The following is a 24,252-nucleotide window of genomic DNA, read 5'->3' on the forward strand; positions in this document are numbered from 1 at the left end:
GCCCCGGATCGCGACGACCTGGCCGGGGGCTACGGCAGCGAGGGAAAATCGGGACTCCCTGTATTCCGCCTTCTTATTTTATTTATTTATTTATTTTTAGATACTGGTGAGGAGGCGTCGCTACTTGTATGTGCCCGTGGCAGCAGGGCTTTTAGAAAGGGAAATTTCAGCTGCGACAGCAGCAGGCGTTTCGGCTGTTAGCGATGCTAATAAATCCTCTCTCTGCTTTGCTGGCAAAACGTGTGTCTCATTCAGAAATGCAGTGAGCGATGAGCGCCCTAGTATGTACGTGAAGTTCCACTGCCAGTTTCGTTCCAGTAGTCAGAGCTTATATTTCTGGCGTAAATCTCAGGCTTCCTTTAAGCTGTGAAAAACTGCTCATCATTCAGAGCCTCCGTTTATACTGTGCAGACTTCAGCATGTATTGTATTATCTAAGGAAGGAAATAAAATCTGGGGTAACTGTATAATTGAATTAAGTTCTCAATTAGTAAAGTTGAAGAGTTTCTTTGTTTTGTCATTTATGACAAGCTTAGCCACTTCTGAAGTAGTAAATACTTGCAAGTTCCATTAAGTTTAATTAGGAACTACAGTTAAACGTGCAGGTGCTGATTCTTTCGGTCCTGGGAATGTTGTTTTTATGTTGTTTTTAGGAAAGATTTTTAAGCTGCAACAAATTTGTGTTGTCTTACTGCAGAATCATTGAAAGGAACAATTGAACTTCGTGTCTCTTAATATAGAAGAGCTGTATGAACATCCCAAATAAGATCTATTATGAAAATAACTGCTTTACTGCTTTTTTTTTTACAGTTGTCAGGAGAAATAATTTTGTCTCAGTTATTGGTATTTTATTACCCTGTAATATTAGGCTACACTTCATAAAATTTATGGAGCCTCTTTCCTGTAAATCTATAGTTAGGATGCTCATGCTGTTTTGGCTTATATTCATATGTGCAAGAGATTATTGACTGAAAGATGGGAGCATTTCATGAGCTGTTTTAATAAAAGCCTTAAGCTGCTTTTAAATTGTTCTTTTACTACATGTATTAAATTTACCATCTGTACAAAATTAGAGTACAGCCTCTATTTGACATAACATGCCATCTAATCTCAGTATATCCTCTACTAACAGTGGAATTTACATTAGTTTTGTTGTGCTTCATTTTTCTATCCTGCTAATGGAAACTGGGTATATATTCTGCCAGTAAGCTGTTCACTTTCCTTACTAAGTTCTGCTTGTTCTATTAAGTTACTGGGAATTCTTGCAAAGAGATCTTGTCTTTATTATGCAAACGTCTCTAATCATAAAAAAAAGAGAGGAAAATAGATGTTTATATGGTGCTACTGTTTTGCCTGAATAATCATGGAAAACAATCATTTCAGAGAAGACAAGGGGGAGAATGTACAGGAGCTGAATTCAACCTTTGCGTGGTTGGGCATGGTTCGCGCTGAGCACAAGAGCCGTGCTTCCTCTGAGGCAGGGCTGCATACAACTTGCTCTTGTTGGAAGTCATTGAAGATGTCACAACAGTAAAATAACAAAGGAAGCTTAACATCCTAAGATATCTCTGTTTCATCTGATACAAGTAGAAAATTTGGTCTTACACAGGCTACTACTATGGACATCTTTTATGTATAGCCTAGACCTTTGAATTATTTACAGTGATTTTGAAGCTTTGGTTCATGTGAAATCACAAGATGCATTCTGCTTGCTATGTCACAAATTATATCCCAAATGTCAATTTTTCTGTAATGTGTTGGAAACTGCTTGGCTTTTTGTTCTGAAGCTGAATTTCTATGAGACATATTTCTGCAGAATGCTTAAGACACCATCAGTAGGTATTAGGAAAATCTCTCTTGATATCAGTTGGTGGTAATAGATTTTAGAGAAAACATAAGTCTACATTTATTTCAGCTAATATACAGCAAAAAGAGTTAATGTCTTTAAGTAGAGCTCATATAGCGAATCCAGTTTCCTTTTGTAGAAAGTAGAAACTACAATTCTACTACTGTTGTAGTAAAATTTTCTACAATAAAATGGAATGTTCTTGTCAAAAATGTGATCAGAGATTTTCATGTGCTCAGTAAGGTACCATTTTACTGCGCTGACTTAGATACTGATTCCAATATAGCATGACAGTCATGTTATCAGAAAATGAAATATGATTGTGTTGTTGGTATATGCATACATTGCTACCTAAAAGAACACACTTGTGTGTGCATCTCTGAAAACAGAATTAGGCCCTTCTGCTGAGTGCAGCAGGTGAAGTAATCAACCTATATAGAGCTTGCTGTTGCAGGAAGACCTAAATTTGTAGTGAGTGATTACAGGTCAGCATGAACTTTCCACTTACATTATGCATTGCATGAAAGAATGCACAGCAGCGTAGGTTATACTCTCTTTTAGTATGTATGATCTAATACACATGTTCTTGCAATAAAAACCTAGTGTATCCCCAGGTGACTAGGAGGCACTGTCTCCTTGTTAAAGAATGGCAGATAGTAGGAAAAACACAAAGTGATGCATTAGACTAACTTGTAATTAGAGAGCCATTTGAGTCATGCACATTACTCAATTAATTACCTCTTTCACCTAATTTTCTTTTTTAGCAAATTTTAAAAATGAAATTAAAATATATGTATTCAGTTACTGGAGATTTGTGATTCTGTGAAATAGAGTAGGAAAACCAACCTGACTGGTTGGTACTCCAAAACTTAACAATCATGGTCTCAACGCATCGCCTGCCTTGCATTAAAAACTTCTCTTGAAGAAAGCATTTTTGCAGAATTTTTACTTTTAGGATAAACAAATCCTGGTGCTGCAAAAGCAAAACGTTAACAACTGATTATTTGCTCAGGTCATCTATGTCATGGTTTTTTGAGAAAGGCCTTACACTATCTTGCTAAGAGCTTCTATTACCTCATTTTATTATTCTCTCCATCCGTGAAGACATGCATTGACAGCCTTTAATCAATATGAACCAATACTTTCCTGCTGGCCTTGTTAGACAGGAAGTGTGTAGATCCTTGTCTCCACCTCTTGATGGATCCGTTCTTCCAGCCCCTCAGAGGAATCACAGTTTATCTTTTTGGGGCAATGCTGTAGTAACAGGAAGATTGCTTATATCAAAACTGAAGTTTCTTTGATCACAAACTAACGCTCCTTTGGGTAGAATTTGCTAGGTAGAAATGTATGTTATAAATATGCTAGACTGGTTCTCACACAGCTCACAGGGTGTCCTTACTTAAGTTTTGCTGAGTTCAGCTTTCCTGGTCGAACATGCACTGTATGATATTGTCATGGTTGGAAATTGATTGAGTGCACTGCAGTTTCTACTTAGGTGTTGGGCAAGCCTATTTTCTATAAAATGCACAAGCTCTGAACAAAAGTAAAAGAATCTGGAGACTGTACTTTTAGGGTTGAGGTGAGATCTGCGCAAAATGCATTTGCCATCAGATCCATTTCAGTAATCTCATACTAATGAATGAATAATTCTAGGTTCCAAATACATTTACAGTGAAAGTGAAGGAGCTATTGATTTAAAAAATGAATAAGGGTGCTGCTTCATTACACTAACATAATCTAAATTAAGCTGGTTCTTATAATTGCCTTCTTTAAAAACACATTGCTGGCCATGAGTGGGTGTTTTTACTAGAAGAGTCTTTTCTGTCTTTTATTAGTAGGACTCATGGATAATCAGAGGGTAGTCATCTGTCTCTTCAAAGATTCTGTTGGGGGAAAAACAGTTTTATAATTCATTATCCGACTTCATATTTTTGAGGAAGTATTTAGTTGGAAAAGAGGCTCATCATATTTTTACATGTGGAAATTCTTGCTATTCATAATTTTAAAAGGCATCATCTTCCATGAGAGATTTATGTTCAGTACATCCATTAGGAAATTATCGAAGTTTGTGGTCTTGGAATCTGACTAATTCCATTTGTTGTATTATAAAGACTAAAACATCTTAGACAGTGAAGGCTTGTTTGAGCATCTCTGGAGAGCAAAGTAGGAGAGTTGCTGAAAGTCCATGAATTAGGCTCTTGGGGGACTGTCTCTCTAGAAGGAGGCTAATGATGTAACTTTGTGGCTCTATTTGGTGGCAGGCCCCCCATTGTAATACCCACAGGGGTATTACAATGATTGCTGTGGGGAATTATGGAATGGAAGCATACGGCTCTTACTCCATAAAGCACTGTCATTGTGCTGTAGGATTTTCAGCATGGCTTCAGAATAAATACTTGGAGAAGTTAATAAGATCTGCTCAGAAACCCTCAGTGGGATTTTTTAGAACAATACTGCTATAAAAGAAAGCCAAAACTTTAAGACTGGAGTTGACTTTTCTTCACAACAGCTATAGATTTCCATGGAAATACAATTTATTTTCTTGAAATACTATGTATTTACATCCATCTTATGCAGAGCACAATTTATCTGCAACCTTCATTGGAAAAATGACAGAAATCACAAAATTAGAAAATTATTGCATCAGTTTCTTGCACCTTCTGGAAAAAAAGAATCTGACAAGAGCCTATGTGGTACATTAGTGCCAAGGCATAAGTATGGTAGAATACTTAAGTGCCTTTGGGACCACTAGCTCATCTCTTAATTCACATGAGTAGACCTAGTGAAATCAATGGTCTATGGTATCTAGTTTCAGTATTAATGTATCAGGCAACAGGCCCATGAAATGAGATGCAAAGTGTCTTTTTGAAAAAAGATACCGCTCATATGCTTAATCCTGATTCACTGGAGCTGTGGATATTTTTGGCCAGGGCATTTTTTTTCCTACAGAAAAGAACAAATTTAGCAAAAATAAATTTCCAGTTGTTTCTATTTTCAGCAGATTGCTTATTAGAAAGGGAAAAAAATCCTTGCAATCATCTCTCTCCCTCCCTCCCTCCCTCTCTTGCGTGTACTCCCACCCTCATCACACATGCATGTGTGAGTGCCCTTCCTTGCTCTCACAGCTACAAACAAACACATAATAATTTATATTCCTCCTCACATGGATTCATGCATTTTGTACTACTTGATTTTGTCTGAAATTTTTGGTCAAAAGTTCTGAACATTGTTTTTACGGGCAAACCAAAGTATTTTTCTGAATGTTTACAATTGTCCTATCCTGTTCTTGCTTAGCTCTGGTGTACTTTATTTGCTCTGAATTTTGACTTATCATGGGTACTGTTCCTCTGCTGGAAAAGGCCTGGCCTTTGGTTACTGGACCTAGCTAGGAAAGCACAGAGCCCTTCCTATGTAGGCATGTGACCTAGTAGTTCTGTAATGGGATGTAGCCATTGCTAGTAGCAAATCTGTAAGTTTTGTCCTGATTTTGCAAGGCCTCATGATTAGGATTTGATATATTTAATATTAAATCTGACTTTTGCTCATACCTTTGCTGGTGATTTTTTGATCAATCTCAAGCATGCTCGTTTGGGACACCTGCCTGTCCAACTTTCCTTGACCTGCCTGTTTTGCTTGGGTTAGCTCTGGCAGCAGGTTTTCTACTTAAGCAAGCATTTATATCTGTTCTAATCTATTTTTTTTGTGTGTGTGGTACAACTATATTATACACAGGAGCAGTAACAAAGGCTTGGTAGAACAGCAGAAGCTTGAAGAGTGGAGGCACAGGTTGTTTCATTAGAGGAGTGTGGGTCTGGGATGATAAGAGATGGGGCACAATCTTGGCACTGAAGACTCCATGCTAGAAAAAGCTCAGTAAAAGGTAAAAATGCAGACCTGGAGCTTGAGAAACTGTTTTTAGGCATTAATGAAGAGAACAAAGAGATTGTATCTAACATACATATGTGGCGCCGTTTATAGTAAGTTCAAATATAACCTGGAGCTGCAGACCAACTGAAGACGAACTGAAGAAAGAGGAAGCATAAATGCGTATCAGAAAACACAGGTATATGTAGCTTCCTAAGAGGAAGGAAGAAGAGAGAAGGAAGAAAAATCCATCAGCATTAACATCATATCACTCCTGATGAAGGACTCCAGGTGCTGACAACTCCTCATAACAGTGCCCATCACTAACGCCGGTGGGAAACAATTGATCTGAGGACCCAGAGAAGCATGGAGTTAGAGTAATACCAGGGAAAGGGATAGACAATTTAATTATAGTGTTCCTGTAATTATAACTTTTTCTCTATTCCTTATTTTTCTATAAAAGTTAGATCTAGACTAACAACGGTTCTTGAATTAGTTTGTTAAGATTTTCACTGTGCTAACTATAAACTCTTGGCTTCACTTACGTTTATAAGGTGTGCTTCATCTTTGTGTATGAACGAGACTTTGAAAGTAATGGAGGAATTAATCTACCCAAAGGAGGCTGTGAGAAGCCAAACAGCAGCATGCCTGATCATTAGGTCTAGCAGCCTACTTTAACTAAAGAATAGCTTCATTTGTATTGCACTAACAGGTTTTGGCTAAAGACAAAGCAGTGGTGTGAAGGCTTGTGTTTTGGCATGAGTCTCTGAATGATGGCAACAGTCACAGCCTGCAAGTCCTTCTGTTATTTATGGAAAGTACTTTCCTAAGAGAATTCTTTTGTCAATTCAAAACTTCATGTATTACCAAAGCAGCAAGTGAATTTGTATTTTTCCCTTTTCAGGTTTCCCTGGTGTACCTCACAAAAGCGCTTATGAAAGTATGTTCTGTTGCCCAGCTAATGTACAAGTAGTATTTCAGCTACTGTTTTTAACTGCATTTTATTGGCAATAATTTTTGGTGCACCATGCTAAAGCTCAACAGCATGAGCTTTATGTTTGGCTAAAAGTGCATAACTTTATCCAGATGAGATTTAGATTTGATTGATGTGCTATTTTGCTGACAGTAAGATATATTGTTAGCTAGACAGTACAGATGCAAAGCATATTGCCTCCAGACAGCTTTTGTTTTCATTTTTGCTTTCAACATCATTTAAAACCTTTATGTTTTCCTCCAGATATGTTGACTCCTTTTAGTATGTTTGTTGGTTTGTTTGCATTTTTCCTTTTCTCTTGGTGATGTAGATGAAACAGGGATAAAGCAATAGATTTTGTGTCTTTTGAAGGCAAAGCCTAAGGAAGGTCCTGTTGCACGCACCAGAAGAGGCAACTTTCACAGTCCAGAGCAGACAGAAGTCTTCTAGACCTGCAGCAGTGTTTGTGCTATGTCTAGAATTACCAAATTACCAAAAGTTGGCATTTCCCTTAGGATCATTGCTGTTGTAACTCCTGAGGGTTAGAGCCATGCTCATAAATGGTCAGCATGTTAATAAGCATTTTGGCATTTAAGCATTTTTTTCTCCTTTCTGTGGGACAAGACCTCCTTGGCCCTTGTATAGACAAGAGAGAACTGCAAACTCTGCTCTGAATGGAAGTCCATTTCCATTTTGATGTTCTAAAAAGAGGCAGGGAATGAATCTCCCTGCTGTGAGAACTTTGGTGTTATTGGAGAGGATTGCTCATTGGTCTGCATAAGTACATTAACCTGCATCTCACAGTGACTAGGATAGCTGCTCAACAGGTAATAAACCATGGTGCAAGAGATGATAAAGCCAAGCCTGTCCAGTCTGGGGCCAATTAATAGGTTTGAAGGAAGTTTGTATGGGACAAAGAGCTTCTTTCACAGTGGTGAGCCAAATAGAAAGGAAAAAAGCATGGGGAGCTCAGGGTACAAAATTTAATTACCAAAATTTGGTAAGTATTTTTGTTACTGAAAATGAGAAATTACTTGGCAACAGCCTTAAGTACTGTAACTCAAATTGCATTTGAATTAAATTTATCTTCGAAAGCAATCCATCAAGTTTCAGCATGTTGTTCCCTTATGAAATGAGTCTGCATTTTATGCTTTTTTCCATTCAATTTCCAGCTTTTAGCATAGAAACCTCAAGCTGTGTAATATACCAAGTTTTTTTTACTATAAAAAGACTTCAGTGTTATTATAGTGCTAGTGTGTTAAGTGTGAGTATTAGGTACTATTGTGCATTTAAAATATATGCACTAGGTATGTATATTCATTTGTGCATTTTATTTACTAGTCAGATACAGCACAGCACTTTTGTCAGTGGGTTTGGGGTAGCTGCACTGCTTACAAGTAGCAAATATAGAGTATGTATCTCATTATAGAAAAATGTGTTTTTTCAGGAGCATAACTTAACCAAATTTGTTCGGATTAAGATAAATAACAAGATTTAAGAAATTACCTTGAGTTGTTTTTCCAGACACACATCATTACTTTAGACACCATTATTGTGGCCCTATCAGGTTTATGTTATGTCCCACTGGGACTTTTGCAGTCAAATAAATTTCTGATTTCTGGCTGTAGTGGATGTTAAGGGGGAGGCACCCAGCTTGAGTGGCTTTTGTGTCGTTGTATCAAGGTAAAATTATTTAAAGGACCCAGAGGTCTGAGACTCTGCTATGGGAAACCTGGGGCTGAGCTGGCAAGGAAAACTTGTCTGACTGAGAGTGGGGTGAGTAGGGAGTCAAGTCATCATTTCCTTAACAAGGATGTGAGATAAAATATCTGTAAAGCTCTGATATTTTTTTTATTTTAAGAAGATAAAAACCATGCTGCTGTGTTACTGGCTGATTAATGGATCTTGACTATCTTGAAGTTTTTTATCTATCTATTCTAGCAAAAGTGAAGATATTTGGGAATTGGGAGTCTAATAATTTTCTGACAGCTTGCTTTGAGATAAAATGTCAATTGTCTTAAACTATTTAGAGAGTCAAGACAGTCTAAAGAAATCTTAGGTTTTCCTCTATCAGGCAGAGGCCAACTGGAACAGTCAAAAGTGTCCACAGCATTCAGCAGATCAGATTTACTATTTATTATAGGCTTTCCTTTCTGCATATATAATGCAACTTTGTAGAGTGAGACAGGCTCATAAGCATGTGCTATCTAGCATTCCTGTGATTTACCCATCTGTTTTCATGAGGAAATTTTGTGCTGTCCATATACTGTAATGATGTATATATTTGATATGGAATTCTACTGTTCCATTCTCCATCAGTCTTCTGTGGATTAGATTTATTTTTCTCTTTTTAGTTTATGACAGAAATAGTTTTATCTTGTATTTTTCTGCAGACAACTAAAGAGATCAAGTGAACACATATTTTGAACTATTAAGCAGAGCAGCTGGATTCTGCAGAGCAGGGAATTTCATAGGGATCTGTCCAATTCAGGAGGATGGCAAATGGTGGCAATGATAGAAATACTGGAACTAGTACAAGTAGTGAAGATGTTCAGATTTAGAAAGTATGCATTCTACATCACCCTGGAGCTTCTTGTTGCACTTTAATAGATGTACTGTTATACTTGGTAGAGGTTCTAGAAGCACAGCTCCAGGGACTGGAAGTGCAACTAAATCTGAGAATATCTGGAAAGAGAATACTGTTGTACAAGAGCAGCTAAATTAAAGAAGGGACTTACAGTGGATAAACATGGAAGCAAGATCAAGACAGGCTTTCTTGTTAAAAAAAAATCTAGAGGGAAAGCAACGGCATTGAGGAGCTGCAAGGAAGGAAAAGTTAACCTATAGGTAAAGAGCAGAGAAAGAAATAGCAATATTCATCAGGAGCTGAAATCTAGTAAAGAGTGGTGACCAGTCACTACATTGTACAGACAGAAGAACTGGAGGGTGGAGTGAGCAGTTCAGATCACTAGAGAATCACAGTGCAGCTTCTGTTACTAAAGGAAGCTGGAATGGTTATTGCTTGACGTGATCTGCATGAAGAAAGGACTGGTTGTTTTCTAGGAGCAAAACAGACCTGCTGCTCAGAGAAGTTCTAATGTGGGTTTGAAATTAACCATTGATTATTTTTCACTTTGGAAGAAATAGAATTTCCTTTGACATGAAGATAGCTACATTTAGCTGAGAGATAGGTGAACACTCAGCATTTTTTTGGATAGAAGAAATAGCATGGAATCACAATCTAACATCTAGTCTGTTCTCAGTGCTGAGGCAGAATAAACCATAATTCTTTGTAAAAACACTTGAGGGGAGACAATTTTAGGAGAAGGAATAAAATTATTATAGTTAATAGATAATAGCAGCACTATATTTCAAGTGAGTCATAAATAACTCTACATCCTGAAGTAGAGTTCAAACAGGGTAGTGTGAAGAGAATATCAGAACATAATTGTGGATAAAGTTTGCTGAGCTTATTGAAGAGAAAGCTCTAGGAATTATATTTTTTGAACCTTTTCCTAAACCATATTTACTGAATTTTTGTGTGTGTTGGAATATCTGAAGCTTAAAAGGCACGAAAATCAGTTCTTCATAGTTTCCGACAGTTTCCCTGGTGGCTGCAGAGAAGCATATTCTTTTTTTGTAGAAGTGCATAGTTTGATATAGGAATCCCAGTCTTCTCTCCCTCGAGGGTTGGAGGGTGGAAATATTTGAAGGTGTTATGTAGCAGAAGTACTGGTATTTCTAGCTACTTAATTCTCCAAGTGTCTGGTTGGTGCCTAATTGTTTGTGTTTGGAGCTGAAGTCTGGAGGGTTGAGAAGGAATATATTATCACTTCATCAAATTGAGAGGAAGTTTAGGGGTTTAGGTTCCCCTGTGGTATCAAGGGTGGCCATTTCTGAGGGTCACCTGAGGCATCCATGGCAATCTGGGAGCCAAAGTCTGGTAGTAGTTAGGGCCTTATATGCAGTCATCTAAGTTCAGTGAAGATTTTCACATGGGGCACTGTGGATGCTTGTAACCTACCTAAGACACTGGGGCTATGTGGACTTCTCAGATAAACAAATTCAGTGTGGTAATTTTTTTGAAACATATTTGAACATCTGAATGCTTAGCTGATGAAAAAACATATTGTGTGGGTATAAAGTGTACTGTTATGTAATTAGACTTTAATTTTTCATTACTACAGGTTAAAAAATGTATTTTATTGTCCATCTTGAAAATCTACTACAATGGACTTTGTTTGGCACCAGGGACTGGTGCTACTGATGTGGTATTTAGCATTCGAATGGAAGCAAGTCTGGGATTTAGAAGCAAATGGTGATTCTGCTGTTAAAAAGTATTGAGATTCAAGGACAAATGTGCTTTTTCAGTAGTTCCTTTAACTATTTTTTCAGTCAAAAATATTCAGGGGAGAATTTAAGCTGGTAGTTAATTGTATTTTTTTCTGCTTCATTCAGTGTAAATAATGAAATAAGAGGGAAAGTTGGAATGCTGAAGTGGGTAGAAAATGCCATACGAAGAATTCAAGGAGAATCACAGTTGGTTTGATACCCTCAGAAACAAAGGAGCAGGACTGAAGGAATCAAAGAAGACTCACCAAATGTGTTGGTGGTTACATTCTTTTGTCTTATCTATGATCAGTTTTGAAATACTGGTTTTCTGTGAAGGAGACATGAAAATAAATACCGCAAAGAGATGACTGTGAGAAGTAGGTGACAATAAGAAGTGCTGATGCTTCCTTTTTTTTCTTTTTTATTTTGTCACTGACACAACTCTCTAAATTGCTAGTTAAGACCAGCCCTTAGGATTTTATCAATGAAGCCAACACCCACAAAGCTTAATGAGAACCCAGCAAGTTTAACAAGTTTTGAAGCTCAGCTGTCTTTAAGACTATACTCTGCAGCTTCTCTTTTTTTTGTCCTGCTTTCAGATGTCTTCGTAATCAAAACCTGACAAGAGCTGAAAACATGTGACCTCAGTGGTTATCTAGGAGATTGTGTTTGTTTCAGCCATTTGAAAGAGTAGACTTAGATTTAGCATTTTACTTTATAATGGAGGATCTGTGTTCTGCCTTTTTACTATTGATTTTCTGTTCATGTATAGTATAAATTGCTTCACTGCCTACTGACAGGCACCCACTTATTCCAGCGAATGCATTTCTCAATGATGCAAAGCAATACTATAGCACAGATAAGGTATTGTCCTTGATTTCCCTGACTGAAATTTCATGAGGAAATTAGGTCAACAGAATGTAATTACCTACACTGAAACCTCCTAAGGGCACTGGGTAGAGCTGTGCAAATGACTGGTTATTTTGATTTGCTTACAGGAGCAAAAAAAATCAGAGGAAAAAATCAGTTTGAATAGAACAAATTGATTTCTTATTCACCCTGAATTGAAATGTTGTTGGTGCTAAGCTGGTCTTCATAGCTCATTATGAGAATTAAAATAAGATTGATTTTATATTTTTTTAACTAAAAATCAGCTTTCAAATTTAACATTGCCATTAAGTCCAGCAGCATCTGAAGAAGAAATTCCAGGCTGATCAGAGTGAGCTCTCTGGGTGCACTTCTCTCAGAACACAAAGTCCCTTTTCTACCACGCTGGGTTTCTTAGAGTTTTTTTTCTGGAGGTGACTAATGCAGCTTCAGTTACTTTTTATCTGTGAGGCGGCTGAACCTTGCCTATTTTTCTGGTCAGAGAGACTGCCTTCCAGACTGGGAGCTCAACTGTAGCTTTTCTGTTCCGCATAAAGGCACTGAAGATTCACTATTTTTCATCCATGAAAAAGGAAAACAAAACAGAAAACCAAATAAAAATTTAGTCTTAGTTCCTCTTATAAAGGCATCATCAGGAAGTATTTTGTCCTTCAAAAGATAGCTTTTTTTTACTAACACATAATTAGTTAAACCCATGTAATGACAGAATCACAGAATGGATATGGTTGGAAGGGACCAGTGGGATCATATGGTCCAGCCTCCCTGCTCAGGCAGGGTTGTCTGAGAGCACTTTGCACAGGATTTCATCCAGACTGTTCTTGAGTATCTCCAGTGAGGGACACTTCACGACCTCTCTGGGCAATCTCTTCCAGTGCTCAGTCACTCACACAGTAAAGTTCTTCCTCATATTCAGGTGGAACTTCCTGTCCTTCAGTTTCTACCCATTGCCTCTTGTCTTATTGCTGGGCACCACTGAGAAGAGTCTGGAAACCTCCTCTTGACACCCTGCCTTCAGATACTGATAGACATTGATGAGGTCTCCTCTCAGCCATCTCTTCTTAAGGCTGAACAGGCCCAACTCTCTCTAACTCCTCGTTAGCAATGCTTAAGTCCCCTGTCTCCAGTTCCCTAATCTAAGAGAGTTCTTTGTGCCCAGCACCAAGGTATGCAAGGTATGGCCACGCACCAGTATCTCCTCTGCAGACAGCCAGATGCTCCATTGGCTGGCCAGGCAATCCTTGAGTGAAGTTTGGGTCATAACAAGAGTTGGCATAAGGGGCTAAAAGGTCTCCTGATAAAAGCAGATGAGCAAGGAATGTAGAATTGGGATTATGGACTCATCCAAATTTTAAATCTGATTTTTTGATCAGGTTCTTTAGCTTTTCTCCTCAAGTTCCCATTTATAACAGATGATCACTGCTATTCTCATCTTTGATATTACTGTGGGATAAAATGCATCGGTAGGTTGACTGCATAAGTTTTGTGATTGAAGTTGGTATCAATACAGAAGTTGAACTTGGCTCAGCATGTGTTCTGCTATGTATATAATTTTTTAAACTGTACCCATGGCTGGAAATATAAATAACATTTTTAAAGCCCTGTGAGAATGAGCTTAAGAATGTGGTTCACTTCACATACTTAATAGACTCTGTAGTCCTGTTAATCTATTGCTATAGAAAACACACTGTAAGATGTTAAGTGAATTCTTGTATTCCAAAAATATTTTTCCAAATTTTTCAGAACGCAAAGATCTCATTGAATTTCCAGTGTCATGTACAGAATAGCCAAGAGAGACATTCTAAACTTACTCTTCTCTTTCCACAGGCTGCTTTTCCGGAGACAATGATCATTTTTTGGCAATTCATCAGCGAAAGAGTGGAAAACCTGTGTTTATTTATCACCATGTGGAGAGTGTGGAGAAAAGTTTGGATACAGACAGCTATAAGGATTCCAAACAAAATTTCCGTTCTGCTTCCCACACTAAAATAAGCAAGTTGAACCCTGCAATAATTGTTAAATCAGCCTTCCCCAGGTCTGTTTATGACCCGTCCCTCAATCTCTTAGCAATGACTGGTCAAGATTTGGAGGTGGAGAATCTTCCCATTCCTACAACGAATGTGATTATTGTGGTAAGTGACTTTTTATGGGTTTTGGAGGGGTTTTTTAGAATAAATATGCCTGTATTTAAGTAAAGACAGATTGCAGCTTTGGGTAGCCTGACTGATCATCTAAATCTAAATAATGACCTCTTGTCTTGAATTTCTTCGCTTTGGTGGAATTTGCATTCGTATAATCGCACTCTGATTAACAAACAATCTGGTGGACCAGTGCAGAATATAGCCTCTCTGTAGGTAAAGACCTCACCTTTGCCTCAAATGCTGTTGATCCTCTTGTCTTGACTGATGTTTGCACTGTTTTATCCAGTTTTTACTGGATAGGCTTTAAACTTACTCTGCATAGGTCACAAGAAAATGTACTTCAGAGAACAATTCTACAGAAGCACTGAGGTTTTAAAAGGGCGACATAAAGTTTTCATTCACTTCTGTTCCTCAAAAAAAAATCCTGTTTCTCGCAAAGAGTAAGAACTTTGTTTCTGTTGGTGTATGCACTTCTTCTGGCACATATGGATTGGGGACCCTCCAGTGTCAGTTAACTCTGTGTGTGACCTTTCCCATTCTCAAGATGGTGATGGCAGTGCTCTCTCCTGCAGTGAAGGGCATGTCAGTTTAACCATATCCTGGTGCTGCCCTGCTGCATCCTCACCCTTCGGGCCAGTGGAGCAGCCTGCTGTCAGGAGAGCTGTCCTTAGTGGGGTGCACGGTACAGTCTGTATGTGTTCTGCACAGACACTGCTTTCCTCAACCCCTGCGTGGGCAGCTCTCCTTGATTCCTGGAGGGAAGAGGAGTCACTTATAATGGCTTGTGCACTCATTAGAATGAACTAAAAAAGATTAAAGTGAAATCTGTAAATTGCTTGTTTCAGAGGGGGATTAGAGATTAAAAGAAAATGGACTTTACAAACAAGGAAAAAAGAGCACAGAACACACGAGCATGTTAGCACAGCAAGTGTTTCAGAATCCCATGTGAGTTCCCTGTATAATACTCTGGAGATCTGCCCTCATGAATGCTCCAAGTGCAATAGAGTAGTGACAATGAAAAGAATAATCAGGGTAAAAGAAAAAGATGGTAGTAGTTTTATTTGCCCATTATTAGTTGTAGCAGATAAAAAGTACTGTCAGGGAACTAGGCTCAAAAAGCTGTGCTCTGGACTTGTTGCATTCCACACAAAGAAGACCTCCTCATCTGAGTTTATATGGCTAGCACTGTTAGTGGACTAGCTGTGTGGAAGTATCCATATCAGAGCAAAATAAGGGACTGTCAGTCTTGCTTTACTGGGGACAGGCCAACTGCAGAGTCCCAATACTGAATGGTATTGATCAAGGGAAGGAGATGCCAAGCAACTGGATATATCTATCCTCAAAGCTAGCCTAAGCCAGCAGGTCCGACTCTGTAGTGAAGGTACCTGCTCCCTTCTTTCCAGTGCAAGCATTATTTCACTTCTACTCAAGGTGAAATCTTTCTATTAGATGCAAGGAACTCAGAATAGGCACGGCCCTGCTTTTTTTTTTTTTTTCATTAGATGACACTGTTACCTATGAATTATTGTTTTACTAGTGTTTTGCACAGTTTTGGAGACCCATGGTCCTCAAGTAGTAATGGAAGTATCCTGCAAAATATTCTAGGGCTACCCTGATTTTAGCTGACTGGCTCTGTGCCTGCATTAAAAGCTAAATGAGGCAGATTTTCTATTGGCAGATAAATTCACATTAAAAAAAGGTCCATTAAGTCTGTATTAAGTTCTCATTAAGTGACTTTGGTCTGAGGCTTTGCTACGGCATTTCTAGGATGGAACTGCTGCTCTGAAGCCTTCTGTTCTGGCTGAGAACCATATGTGCTTTAAGGGGAGGTATAACAGCATGAGCTAATCATGACATGAAAGCTGTTTATTGCTTGGGTTCTTCAGCTGTCTCTGGATGTGCTGAAGGACAGTGGTTTTGGTTTGTTTCTAATGTCATCCTTTCAGAAAAAGCCTTTGGGGAAGCATATGTTTGAAGCCAAAGTGCTGTGAGTCAGACAGTGCATTGGACTAATCCCACCGTCAGAATTTTGAAGGTGCCTTCTTTAAAAGGGCAGCTGTCCCACAGCAGAGTGGTTGCCATCATCCAAGCACAGCCCTGCTCATTCCAGATTTCTGTATTTCAACATTCTGTTTCTCCCTCTTGAATGTCACCTGAAGTGGACTGTAATGTTAATGTAATTACCAAGGGAAGCTGGTTTGTTTTGAATTGCATGTGTATCGCTCCCTCTTTGTTTTGAATTAGCACTTACTGCCTGTTGCTACTTTCTGGTTTTTAATATATAGGGCAAGTGTCAGTGTTTGTTATTTTGCCCTGGCTGACCCTTTTTGTTCCAGCCTTTAGCAATGTTGCTGGCTGCTCAACTTGAAAGAGCAGTTGCTACTGTTAGTGCTTCCTGTAATCCAGTTACATGATTGGTGCTCATTGTGATTTAGTATGAAAGCCAGCAACGTTTTTTTTTTAATAAATCTATGCTCTGTTAGCTCTGCAGAGGAGAGGAAACTGAATTCAAGCTAATTTCAGTGACTTAAAGTCCATTTTCTTCATGATTAAGGTGGAAAGGTAGGGTGAATGGATGCCTAATGCAGAACTATTACAAGGTTGCATTTTGTGCTAAGGATTAAACCATCTGACAAGGAAAATGTTGCCAATGCCCAGCAGAGTGCTATGAAGCCAAGAATTCTGCAGGTATTTTGTCAAAAAGTGATGTTTTGTGACTCTAACAATAAAGAACATGTTAAGTAATTTTACTGAAACTGGGGATAGTGAAGTGCTTGTTTGCCTAAGTGAGAAAGATGAGGTATTTATTTTCTGGGAGGGAGTTTTATATAATTAAAGGCAATCACATTACCTGATATTAAGTTCCTTTGTTTGTGTGTGTGTTTATGTTGGTGTTCAGTTCACCTTGTTTATTGAAGGAAGTGAGGACAATTCAGAGCTCTTAGAGGCATTTTGACTGTTCTATAAATGCTTTAGTGCTTACCCATATGTTCTGTTTAGCTGTCTCTCTAGATGATGTGAGACTAAGTCATCTGAAAATTGCCTGGATAACATACAGAGTTACATAATTTTTTGTAATACTTGAGTTTTCTATTTGTAAGCTTTTATTTTGCAGTTCAGAAACCATATACTCATTGAAGGTATTAGAGAATTATTAGTGCAGTGAACAAGTTCTCATAATGTTTATCTGTGTTTATTCCAAGTCTTTCCAATTCTGAATATGAGAACCACGAAGGTCAAGACAGTACATGAAAAGTAGGAACAGAATGTGGATAATCACTTATGATAGAAAATATCATCTAACATACTTATTAAAAAAAAACCCAAACACATACAAACATATGTAGAGTTAGATCTGAACTTGAGAGGAAAGCAGAAGGACTTGCAGTAAAGGTTACAGCTCAGACTAGGTCTAAATTATCACCTCATGGATAGGCTAAATAATCATCCCTTGTAACCTGATGTAGTTTGATCTGTCCAAAGCCTCTCTCAGGCACACAAGTGTATTGCACCAAGATTGGACCAAGCTACTCAGATGCTTTTTTCACTTGCATCCTGTGACGTGTTTCAGAAATGTAAAGGTAATACACTTGCCCAGTATATCAGAATTTTCCCTTTCACACCTCATTCTTACTATACACCTTCTTATATAAACATGAAATCTGTTTCTTTTTCTGTTGCTTAGAAATTCCACAGTGCTGTACTGTAGCTAAAATTCAGCTCATCTCTTAATTTTCATTTGATTTACATGAGTGTTACTGAACTGAATTGATTTAATTAGTTTCTTTCAGTTAATGTCAATGGGACACATGATTCACAGACAGCCACATAAAGCTTTTCTTTGCCTTTTCCACGGCATTTTGTGTAGGGCTGTATACCTCAGAGCTATAGCTTTCCCATATCGTCACATCTATTTTGTCTTCAATATTTGAACTATTTACTTTCAAGCATGCTGAAAAGCACTGGTAAGAACTTCAGGTGCTACTACTTTGAGAGAGGATTCAGTGGAAGAATAAAGCACAACATATGTATTTATAATAGATATTCATGTGGAAACCTGGTATTTGGGCTGGTATCTATTAAGATATCTAGCATGTTTCTAAACACTTTCTGGATTACTAGGGAGTTAATATAGGTTGGAGACCATATCCAGTAGGCAGACTAGAGGTGATCATTCTGATCTGGAGATTAGTACCAGATGCATTTAATCTCCTAGTATAATACAGCCTTGATATCTGCTTCAGGGTGAGTTCCCTAATTCCAAATGGCTGTAGTGACAAGATTCATATTGATGATAATGGGTGCTTAGGCACCAGCTGCACACTGACTACCTGTTTATATATACTCATACACACACGCAGACATTTAGTGACATCTTAATCTGGAATTGATCCCAGCTTAAACAACACATTTTATGTTGAAATAATGTGGAAATCCTTTCCAAATCTGGGCACAGTTCAAGTAGGTGGGCTTCTTCTGGGTGGTTTGGGTATCTGAAAACCATGTTGCTGTGAAACCAGCAGAACTGCTTTTACACTTATGTCACATCCATCCCACAAGCACTGCTGTATTTCTCTTATATAACTTTCTTCATACTACATACTCAGAAAAGATGCATCTTTTGCTCACTTGATGACTTGGCCTTAGATGTATAAGTTTATTTCTCCTTTAATTCCCCATATCCTGATGTGTCAGGTTTAATTTCCAGTGTCAAAGCCCAAAATTTGTCTATATTATTTGTTACTAAATTTTATTTCATCTTCCCACACCTCTTTTCTGCTGGGAATGTCTATTTTTCTAATTCTTTGTACTCTTTATGTATGGCTTCCATGTGAAATGTCATCTCTAAGTTCCTCTAGGAGCACACAAGACATCCACTTGCTTCTTCCTTGAAAAGACCAGTGAAACAATGGGAGCCACACTACTGTAGACCCTTTTTTGCTGAGCATTGCAATTCTCTGCACTGACTGGTTTTGTTTGGGGGCCATAAGAAGAACTCTATGAAAAGATTTGGATAAAAAGGTGGGGGCATCCAATGCTTGCAATTAATTTCAGTTCAAAAAATGTTTTCCCTAGAACTGCCTCTTTTGTGAAGACATTTAATGTAGATTTCTTTTCATGAACAAAGAGCACTATGGAATTTCCATAATTTTGTGGAATTTATTTTTTACTTTTCTTTAAATGAAAAATGGATGTTTCTTCTCACTGGCAGTTTGGTAATACAAGACGCGTTCTTTTTCAAGGCTATGTCACTGAGTCTTACTGAATGAGAGGAGTAGGATAAAGAGAGCCCTCTGCATCAGAGCACTAAGTTGCCTGTGATCTTTCTGCATGCCAGGAGCTAAATGACCTTCTGAGAATCCCTTGCAAGACAATAAGATGCTCTGATAATGTTTTTTCACTTATAGCCTTTTTCACTTTTTCCCCAGCTGTCCACTTTACTGACTGTTTTTCCAGAATCTCTTTTTTATTCTTTTTCCTGAATACCATGCCTTGACATAAGATGAAGTCTCTTCCCTTCTTCAGTTCTCTTTGTTAGGAACTCTTCCATCTCTCAAACCCTTGTGTCAGCCTCTGCTGGCTCAGCATCCACCCAGTTAAGTGGCCCAGTAAGGCCATGCTGAACAATCAGTAAAAATGTCACAGTCTTAGTCTGATAAATATGCATAGAAGTCTGTGAGAAGTGTCGATAGCTAAGCATGATCCATTAGACAGAAATTTAGGATTACTTTTAGGAGACCACAGAATAAAAGTCATTTCCTTTGGGACCTAGAGAAGGGAAGAGGATTGGGGGTGTTCTTAAAAAAGAAGAGGCACAGTTTCTGAACCAAATGATTTGATGTTTTGCATCATGTGTTGCACGATATGTTATACTGCAGTCAATTTGAAAGTTATTCAAAATGGCAGGTTTATCATCCCATCACACCCTGTACAGTAATGCCCTTATTTTCACTGGGATAGATGTAAACATATGTATAGGTAGTTCTATGCATTTCTAGATGTAATTATGCTATATTGCAATAATAGAAGTTACTAAGGAGCTGCTTTTTTGAATACTGTGCCTGACCCTGGGGTCTCAGCCTCGAGTCTGTCAAATTCTGACTCAAAATAACCCATTTACCTGTGTGTGTGGACAGATTATGCAGAGTTTGGTGTTGCAACTCAGAGGGCTCTCTGCATCCTACTCCTCCTGGCTGGTGAGAGTACCCAAAGCTCACTCCCTCTGTAGACCTTGTGAAGAGATGGTGAAAATACTTTTGAAAGTACATTAAGCTAAAACAATGGATTGAAAATAAGGCAAAAAATATGAGTGAGGAGAACAAGTAGTCCATAAGTGACAGGTCAATCAAACAGTGCTGGGGCAAACAGTCAAGCTAACTATCTAAGAAATATAACGAAAAGTCAAATGTCGTGTTTTGTCACTGAACATCTGTTATTGCTGGCCTAAGAAAGGGGCACTAGCCCAGGCCAAGGAGGCATAAATAGAAAATCATGTCTCTGCAGTAACTTCTCAAAGGAGCTTTCTGAGGTGTAAGGTCTTAGAATCTAGTGGAGTATCAACTGTATCCATCTCCATTTCCAGGTCATGTATTTGTGCAATGCTTGGAATAGCAGAGGACAAGTGCCATGCTGTTAGTGAAATTTTAAGATCTTATTATATTTACAGTGCTGAATTGTTAACAAGATCTAATTGTTAGTCACACATTTCAAGAGTGGGCAGTATCAGTCAATACACTTAGTGTTATTGTTCTAATCACTGTTGTGTCTTTTTACATTTTACATTGTGACCCCAAATATCAGGTCTTCACAGTATTTGGCTTCTAGACTCAAGTCCACCTTCTTGTAAGAGATTGATGCTCACCATTACTCCTTAAGTTATTATACTCGACATAACATATCTGCAGCAAGCCCTGCAAATAGACCTAGTAGCCTGCAGCTCTGTCATTCTGGATTTTGTTTGCACAAAGAAATCTAGAGAGTCTGCATTAGTTGGCCTCATTTGCTTTCTGCTTCCCTCTGTGCACTTCAGCAGGGATAATTGCATACTGAACCATTAGCATGGTATTGTGTTTGCTGTCAGTCTTTGTGGAAAACAGGAATGATTGCATTAGGTTGGTTGTAACATGCACTAAAACCTCCTTAAGGCACTTTTTTCATCTGATTTGCAAAATGTTAAAAGAATGTTAGTAGGATATTCAGCAACCTAGTGCTTTGATTGATTATCTTACTGAAGGCAACTTTGGGGGTGCTTTTGTAACATTCGGTGGGATGTTACACTTGCACAAAAGCTGGTCATATCTTTCACAAATTGCCCATATCCTCTTTAGTCACATTGTTCATTTTCCTGCATTTTTAGTGAAGGGAAGATGTTTCTTGAAGTAATTTAATTTTTTTTCAAAAGCTGCACTGTTTAAATCACAACAGGATTTCAGGAGCAGGCATGTTATATGTTTTTAAGCTAAAGCCTAAAGTGTCATTGACAGTTAGCCTTGGGCAGTTTCTCTAAAGGAAGTGTCAGCTGTTCCATATTTCTTTCAACTGTGTATTCATGTTACTGGCCAATCCCAGCTATAAATTTAATACCTGTGTGTAGCAGAACAGAATCTGCTTGTGTTATCCCATTCTTCAAATATGTGAATTTTGTCCTCTAGGAAAAAATCTTTATTAATTGATAATTTTAAATGTTTTAAAGCATTTCTATGAAATTAAATTCAGATACAGTTGCAGCCAAAGCAAAGATTTTCAGTGTTACTTAAGCTGTTTACCCAGGTGTAGGAGAGCTGCCTTGAAGACTTGCTCTAAAGGAGGTAGGGGAGAAAACTGAATTTGAGCTTTTTCTCATTTCACATGATCTAGTTGCTGCGTTAAGGGGTAGAGAGCATCCCTTTTCTCATACTCTCAGATGAAATTATTTGTTTATCCAAATCACATTGTTTCAAGTAACTGAAAATTCAGGAAATGTTGTTCTTGGGCTGATTCAGTACAAATATCTCATAAGTGTTTTACATGATCCCATTTATTCCTCTGATTGAAAAAGGCTTCTAAACTGTTTCTGTGCCATGCTGTACTGGATTCCAGAAGAAGACACAGAGATTTAGACAATAAGACAATAATGGAAAGTCTTTGGCTTTTTTATGACAGTGTCCAAACTGCACTTTGGTTGTTTTGGCATTTGAGTTCAGAGGACTCCTCAGTGGTTGGAATTGCACTGACTTCATTACCTAGAACTGTACAGACAGGCTTGTACTTCAGAAGTTCAGGAGGTTGCCCTACCTCTATCAATGTTCTCTTTTCCTCTTACAAGTGAGTGGAAACCTATTACTGCCTAAATTGGACTAAGGAAAGGGAAAGTTTCCTGGCGTGCAGAGTTACAGGTGCCATCACTAGAATCACACATGCTTTATGTTCAAAATCATAAATAAGCTAGATGGCCCTATTGGGATCATGAGACCCACCAATAGAAAATTGGTGACTACTACCCACAATAAATCTATGCATCGTGTTGATAATGTTCAGGAATTAAGAATCCAGAAGCATTTAAAAATTCTTTTAGCATCCTCAGAGAACTATTTTTGTGAAAACTCAAGTACCCTACAGAAACATTTAAAAGGCAGATAAAGGGCACTCAGATAAAAGACAGCAAGACAGCATGTGTTTCCTTATCAGTCAATGTTTTGTTGGATCTGGCAGTTCAGCCTCTGGAATAATCCTTCTGGTTCTTCACTTCTGACTTTGTTGTTAGGAAAAGTGACAGCTTCTATAAAGTTCCTTAATAGATGGTTCATAATGTGCTCCTATGTGTAACTCATTAAATATCAAGCCTTCTAAAAACTGCTTTTGACAAACAATTTAAAAACACATTATTTTTCTATTATCATGACATTAATATGTGATATTTTAAAACACAGTTTTAAAATTTTGAATGAGCCAAAAAATACCAAACAATATTTTGGAGCAGAAGATGATCATCTGAATTTACTTTTTAAAATGCTTCCTACGTCTAGCATTTCTGCACTTTGGCATCTCTTCTGGAAAGAATAAATATTGGATTCTGAAATTAAATGCACAGGCTCAGATGATACTAGGGTTTAAATGTGATAGCATATGATGTTTTTTCAGTCACCTCAATATCAAACTGGTACATGGAAAGGGGAATAGCCCAGGGAAGTAAGCAGAGAGGTACAAATTCTTCTTCTGTCTTTTGTCTTGTTGCTGAAAGCATTAAAGTGGTGTTCACTGTCCTTCCTTTGAAGGTCAGCCATGACAGAGGATTTGTAATGGAGCTAATTCTTACTTGTCTCTGCACCACAATAAACTGGTGGACAATACTTTTAGTGATTACGGTTCTTTAAATTGAGTATAGGATAGATGCATCATGAAGAGTATTGGGATATATATCAAGATTGCTAAAATAATAATGTTTCATAGTGTAGAAAGGTGGTTGGCTGACATATGTTATGTCAATGCTTATTTAAACATGAATTGTAACAGATTTACAGTTAAACATTTTTTAGCTGTTGGAGAATAATAGTGGAACATCTGCTTTGTACAAATTTGGCTGGGATCACATGTTCTCCTTGAGAATAGTAATTGTTAATAAACAATGCATAGAAATCAATGACAATGTAAATGAATTTTTTTCATTTACAATATGCTAAACTAAATTTATACAATGTCACTGATGGAATTGAATTTCATTTTTTTTCCCATTTTTCAGCTGGTACTTTCAAAAGTACCTTGAGCATGCCCAGAGGAGGGCAACAAGGCTGGTGAGGGGCTTGGAACACAAGCCCTGAGAGAAACAACTGAGGGACCTGGGGGTGTTTAGCCTGGAGAAAAGGAGACTCAGGAGTGACCGTATCACTCTCTGCAACTTCCTGAAAGGTGGGTGTAGTCAGAGAGGTTGGTCTCTTTCTCCAGGCAGCAACTGACAGAAACAGAGGATGCAGTCTTAGGCTGCACCAAGGAAAATATAGGTTGGATATTAGGAAAAAGTTTTTTACAGAAAGAGTGAACTGTCTGCCTGAGGAGATGGTGGAGTCACCATCCCTGGGTGTGTTTAAAAAAAGACTAGATGTGGCACTCAGTGCCATGATCCAGTTGAGGTGTTAGGGCTGGGTTGGACTTGAGGATCTTGAAGTTCTCTTCCAGCCTAGTCATTCTGTGTGTGAATAAAGGTTATCTTTTTGCTGGTACTACTTGTACCAGTAA

General features: G+C 38.1%; 1 protein-coding gene across 1 annotated transcript in view; it reads left to right on the forward strand.

Moving 5' to 3' along the window:
• PTPRR (protein tyrosine phosphatase receptor type R) overlaps nucleotides 1–24,252 on the forward strand; it is a 139,900-nt gene that overhangs the window by 793 nt on the left and 114,855 nt on the right. Inside the window, exon 2 of the mRNA XM_014312357.1 lies at nucleotides 13,727–14,031. Within this exon, the coding sequence (XP_014167832.1) occupies nucleotides 13,727–14,031 (305 nt within the window). The remainder of the gene's footprint in view (nucleotides 1–13,726; nucleotides 14,032–24,252) is intronic.

This window comes from Geospiza fortis, unplaced genomic scaffold, assembly GCF_000277835.1.
Source record: "Geospiza fortis unplaced genomic scaffold, GeoFor_1.0 scaffold166, whole genome shotgun sequence".
Taxonomy (NCBI): Eukaryota; Metazoa; Chordata; class Aves; order Passeriformes; family Thraupidae; genus Geospiza; species Geospiza fortis.